The sequence below is a fragment of the Octopus bimaculoides genome, chromosome 1, assembly GCF_001194135.2.
Source record: "Octopus bimaculoides isolate UCB-OBI-ISO-001 chromosome 1, ASM119413v2, whole genome shotgun sequence".
Taxonomy (NCBI): Eukaryota; Metazoa; Mollusca; class Cephalopoda; order Octopoda; family Octopodidae; genus Octopus; species Octopus bimaculoides.
The window spans coordinates 198,654,496-198,660,720 of record NC_068981.1 but is presented as its reverse complement, the minus strand read 5'-3'; the positions used below and the strand labels follow the sequence as shown (position 1 = coordinate 198,660,720).

Sequence of the window (6,225 nt, the reverse complement as noted above, 5' to 3'; positions counted from 1 at the left end):
ATAAATAAATATATATAAACTATGGTTTATATATATTTATTAGTTGAGCATTAACTGTAGTGTTCAGCCTTCTTTGTATAGGTAACCAGTACTTTCATAGGATTTTGCTATCCCTGAATGAGGTTTGTAACATTTATTTGTATATATATATATATATATATATATATATATCATCATCATCATCGTTTAACGTCCGCTTTCCATGCTAGCATGGGTTGGACGATTTGACTGAGGACTGGTGCAACCGGATGGCTACACCAGGCTCCAATCTAATTTGGCAGAGTTTCTACAGCTGGATGCCCTTCCTAACACCAACCACTCAGAGAGTGTAGTGGGTGCTTTTACGTGTCACCCTCAGTATTATACGTACTTCCAGGTTTACATTTGGGCTTCTGTTGTGTGTGAATATATAATTGGAAAAATTGGAGTAAAAAATTGATAAATTCTGTGGCTACTATTAACTTCAGGCCACGACAGACAGTGAAGATACTCTTGAAGCCAAGAATTTGAACTTATGGAGACAATGTTTACATATCGCCTGAGAAAATCCAACTAGATCTCATAATGCAGCTCTTGTTTTTAGTCCTACCGGGTTTCTAGCAACCCTCCTCACCAGAATAGCCTGGTAGGGGAGCTGGTTTAGTTGCCAACAACCTGACCATGTAACAGGTTGTACTATGTTCCATGTTACTAGCAGACATCTATGGCTACTTTCAGAGTAATAGACACAGTGCATGATTTTATGTGCAACTAATAGTTGAGAAATACCTCAAATATGTTGAGAAATGCGTCAAACATATTCATTAAGCACAAACCATATATCATAATGAACTAAAAAATTAAATTAGAGAAGAAATGCAAACAGTTGAGAAGGTTAAAAAATGGAAATGCTATCTATTGACGGTATGATAGTTAGTTTTTCAGTGATACAGAGTTCACATTTGGTTCCTCATCTTTTGTATTTTCTGGTTTTAGCAATGATGTTCCAGTTTATCTGGGGGTTGCTTATTCCTCCTTCTTTCAATGTCCATATCATATTTGATAGGGATGCTGCATGTCTTTATTGTTTTTGTCCCTGAATGAGGCCAGGTGTTGTGTGTACCTTTCATTGAACGAGTTGCCCCTCATTCTGATATACATCTTTGTTACTCCAATGGGGTCCATGATTTTGGCCATGTATATAATTTCTTTTTCCAAACAGTTGCTGTTTAGAGAACAGAAATTTGGAGATCTACAGTTACATCGATTTTGGAGGTATTTCTGGTGTATTTATTTTTGTTGTAGTTGAGTATTATTGACCCTTTATTGGGGAGGCAACTATAGTTAACTTTAACAGTGTTGCTGTTGAAGATCTTGTGGTATTTGTGTTAATGTAGGAAGTGATTGTCTATTAATTTTAAGAATTTTTTAGGTATAGTAGTGGCTACATTCATGCTATAAGGTGGGTTAAACCATAAGATTTTCTTCTGTCTGTGTCTTCTTGGTCTATCTGTATTTGGTTCAATGTAGTTTATTCTATTCTTGAAGTTTCACCTTTCTAATGCAACATTATAGCATGGGGTGGATTTTTCGAAAGTGCCCTAGCTGCATATCTCATCGAGTGTCCTGTCCAATATCCTAAATGTTAGGCACTGGTATTGGAAAAGCAGAGTGAGATATTAAATGCCGACAGCTCTGAATTCCATATCTTCTGGAGTCTACAGAAGTAGTCTTTTGTTATTTTGGCTTTAGCCACAGCATCCCAATCGACTCTGAGGGACTTGTAGCTTTCATCATTAGAGATAGAGGAAATAGACAAGCCGTTGATGTACATGTTTTCTGCCTGGATGACAATTATTCTTTGGTTGACTATCATGTCTGAGCATTTATCTTGCCCAAACTCCATTCCTATATCTGTTGAGAATGTTGTGACTTATTCTAACTGTTCCTTGATGTTGGTCATATTACCAGAACACAAATTTAGATCAACAAAAAACGTGTGGGTAACATTGACTTTATTCTTTTCTGCATATCCCAGCATGCAGCCTTGGCATTTTGTTAACAGGGCTGACAAACATTACAGATAAATTACCACCCTGGAATATGACTGTTGATAGCTTAATCTTGTGTGTGTATGTGTGTGTGTGTGTGTAGAAGACAACCATCAACCCATAATGCCAAATAACCTAGATGGATGAATACATAGAAAGAAAGACAAATAAAATACGGACAACACAGAAACCATAATATGAATAATCGTCATGGAAACTCAAGACATCCATGATTTACAGCCAACAATCTCAAACATCCTGAATGACCCAATAAACATAGAAGATGGGAAGAAAACAGAACGTAGACATACAAAGAACATAAACCATCCACTCACCTTTGAGGGAACAAGAATCCAGGAAATAGAAAATGGAAAAACAGTGAAACAATTCCTTTTTTAGGGAGAAAATACCACAATCACACACCAGACCCGACACACATAGAACATATAGGCCCCAAAGATCATGAATTTGTCAAAAAGAAACCTCAACAAGAAAAAGATGAATCTCTGATCCCCGACCTTAATCTCATTGATTATGAACATTTTAACCGCTACCTCTGACTTATAGAATTCTTCAGCAATAAGGATGTAAACAGTGAATCAGTTATCAGAAATAAATCCCACTTCACCCGCTACAAGGGGAATGACAAGCATTTAGATGCATATACAGACACAGTTTTTAAATTTCCCCTTAGTACCCATAAATGCAAGAAAAAACCTCCATGAAGAAGGAAAGGAAAACTTACTAACACTGAAGAATGACAATTCAATCATCCTAAAAGAAGCTGATATGGGAAGGGTGATAGTAATCATGGACAAGGATTATTATAAAGACAAAATATTGGAAATGTTAATAAACCAAACCAACTACAAGGAAGAACCAAGACATCCAGAAAAAACGATAATGAATAAAATCAGAAGACTAATCAATGGATTCCAAGATTCCTTCACAGACAAGGAGAAAGATTATATAAGCAACTCTGTAATCAAAGAGGGCAATTTTTAGGGATTGCCCAAAATCCACAAAAGCTCTGAAATACAGAGAGCTATAAATGAACAAAGGAACCAATACATAAAAATACTAAGACCTACTGACCTCAAACTGAGTCATCTTTTGGATATACTCCTAAAAACTTTATGCCCATTAAAACTCAGCTCTGTATGGGATGGTATAGATTTCCTCCAGCACATTCCACCTCCTGTCCCAGAAGGTACCATACAAGTTTTGATGTCACCAATCTTTATACCAATATACCTCACACTTTGAACCTGGAAGCAGTCAAACACTGGGCAGAGAAACATAGAGGACAGATAAATGAATGCTTCAAAACTGACTTCATTACTAAGGCCACACACCTAGTACTACAAGAAAACACCTTTAGATTTGATAATAAAACATATTGACAGAAAAAAGGACATGGCTATGGGGATGTGGTTTGCACCATCGTATGCTAACCTAGTCATGGGATACTTGGGAGAGAGCTTTTACTTATGATTGCAAGAAATGCTTCCTGGATGACTGCTTCATCTTTTGGAGAAAATCAGATGAGGACCTACAAACATTTAATAATATACTCAACACAATTCATCCATCCATCAAATTCATGACAGAATCCAGTTGCAATGAATATCCACGTAAAAATACACAACTCCACAGTCACAACAGACATATTTTACAAAAAACCGACACACACCAATATTTGAATTTCTACTCTTGCCATTCCTCACACATCAAAAGGAATATCCCATGGCAAGATGTATCTGCACTGATTGACCCCAAAATACACCAAATCTGACTCAACAAGCTCAAGGGTTTCCTAACAAAACAGAAATACCCCAAAGAATTAATAAATGATGGAATTAAAAAGGCCATGAAACTGAACATCACACAACAAAGGACACCAAAGGAAAAACATTAATGAACACACGATTCCATTTATCAATACGCATAATCCCGAGGGGCTAAAATCTTTCACACCATAAAATCAAACCCACCTATATTCTAAAAAGCCCCAAAATGAAAAATCTGATTAATAAAAACCCCTTATGAAACAGTAGATGCCAACCAAAAAATCTCAAAAAACACCACACAAGAGCAAAATTCACATCAGAGAATGAATCAGAATTTTCCATAAAAGAATGTGAAGATAGCAGTAGTGGGACATGCAACGATGACAACAACTTCAAATATTTAGAAAATGGTTCCCACATAAAATTCAAGAGTGAAACAAACGATTCCTGCTACCAACGTGCAAAAATCCATAGACAACAGATCTGACAAGAAGAATTGTGCAATTCCACTGAGCAAGAATCTAGAAATGTGTGGTGAAGGAAAATTCAAAATCTTTTCCTTTTACAAATGTTCAAGAGATGACCCAAAGTTCTGAAAAACAATGGTGCTACACTCTCCAAAATAAAATGTATGAAAGAGAAACAAAGGAATGACATTCTGTCAAGAAGATTGGAAAGAGAAACAGAGACAGTTTGTATGAACCCCAATTCAAATGAAACAATGAACATTCCATGGTTAGCTCACTCAGACACTGTGCCCGGCTAATATGACTAAGGAGAAATAATCCTTTCTACTATAAGCACAAGGCCAGAAATTTTGCTGGGAGGGGACCAGACAATTACATCGACCCCAGTGCATAACTGGTACTTAATTTATCAATCCTGAAAGGATGAAAGCAAAGTCAACCTTGGCGGAATTTGAACTCAAACATAACAACAGTTGAAACGTCGCTAAGCATTATTGACATGGATTCTTTAAGTTTCATATCAATATCTTGCATAGAGGGACTTTGAGGCCAATTTCGTTGGATAATCGGTTTTTCAGTTGGCTTCCAGTCAGACTTGTAGGCGTTCAGACTAGACAGAGTTTAGGTGCCATCTGTGTGGATTACATCATTAATTGGTCTTGGGCCATACATCATCAGTTCTACCATGTTGTGGTCTGAGAAGATTGTCAGTGTTATCTTCACTTTATATATACAGATACAGCAGACAGACAGATCGAGAGATAGATAGAGAGAGAGAGAGAGAGAGAGAGAGAGAGAGAGAGAGAGAGAGAGAGAGAGAGAGAGAGAGAGAGAGAGAGAGAGAGAGAGAAATGAGAAAAATCGATTATCATATTGTATTACTGATAATGCTACAAAGGAAGTTTATTAAAAGGAGTAATTTTACAGAAGTAATGGAAACACGAATTTTAATATTTAAGTAATTTTCTAAAAAGTTTCATTTCAACTTTACGATTAAAGAAAACTCTGTTTTATGGAGGACTTTACATAAAACATTCATTGCTAAAACTATCTTTAATAGACAAAATATGGAAATAAAACAACAAACATGGAATGGTATTTAGGTTTATTACAACAAAAATAAGAATGGATGTGTGTGTGTGCGTGTGCATGCATGCATGTGTGTATGTGTGTGTGTGAGTGTGTGTGTGTGTGTATGCATGCGTGTTTGTGTGTGCAGATGTAGATAGATGTATGCATGTATAAATGCTGAGAGACCTAAACACGTGCAACAAACAGAAACAAATGTTAAAGGCTTTTCAGTTTTTGAGGTGAAAGTGTGTTCTGGTGATTTTGAAGAATTTGTACAAAGACAGTTTGTCAGCATTTCGTATCAAGCACCATCACATCATCGATAGCAATGTCACTCTGCACTGAACCAATGGTGCTTTCAAATTCAATCTGTGGAGAAATAAATTAAAGAATTTAATAAGCAACCAAACATTTTGAGTTTCAGGCGAGGATGTTGGGTGAACGAGACATTTTAGCCCAGTCACGCTCCACCACTCCCACCACCACCATAGCCACATTCCCACCTTTCCTCTGATGAAGGACTAAAGTCCAAAACATTAAGACTCTGTCTCTTCCCTTTAGAGTGTTCAGCTAATACGATACCCTATTTATTAAAGCTTTTCTTTCCATGTTGAGTTTTACATTTCTCTTTCTTTCAATTTTATTGGTCATGGCATCTACAATCATACATTTCCATCCAGCTTCCAAATATACCACCTTCAAAATCACAAGTAAAAACACTCTTTTGTGCCAGTCTGTAAGTCAGACATTCTCAGCTGTTCAAATACCAGCCTACAGAAATCAGAAATATCAAAGAAATTGCTATAAAAACAATTTGTAAAAACCTACACGACTAGGTGAAAAGCGCTTCATTTAATATGTGACATT

At 36.5% G+C, this 6,225-nt stretch overlaps 1 protein-coding gene across 1 annotated transcript in view; it reads right to left on the bottom strand.

Moving 5' to 3' along the window:
- Positions 1 to 5,377: 5,377 nt before the first annotated feature.
- LOC106872756 (hatching enzyme 1.2) overlaps positions 5,378 to 6,225 on the bottom strand; it is a 19,700-nt gene continuing 18,852 nt past the window's right edge. The window contains exon 11 of the mRNA XM_014919848.2: positions 5,378 to 5,727. Coding sequence (XP_014775334.1) covers positions 5,647 to 5,727 — 81 coding nt within the window. The 3' untranslated portion in view covers positions 5,378 to 5,646. The remainder of the gene's footprint in view (positions 5,728 to 6,225) is intronic.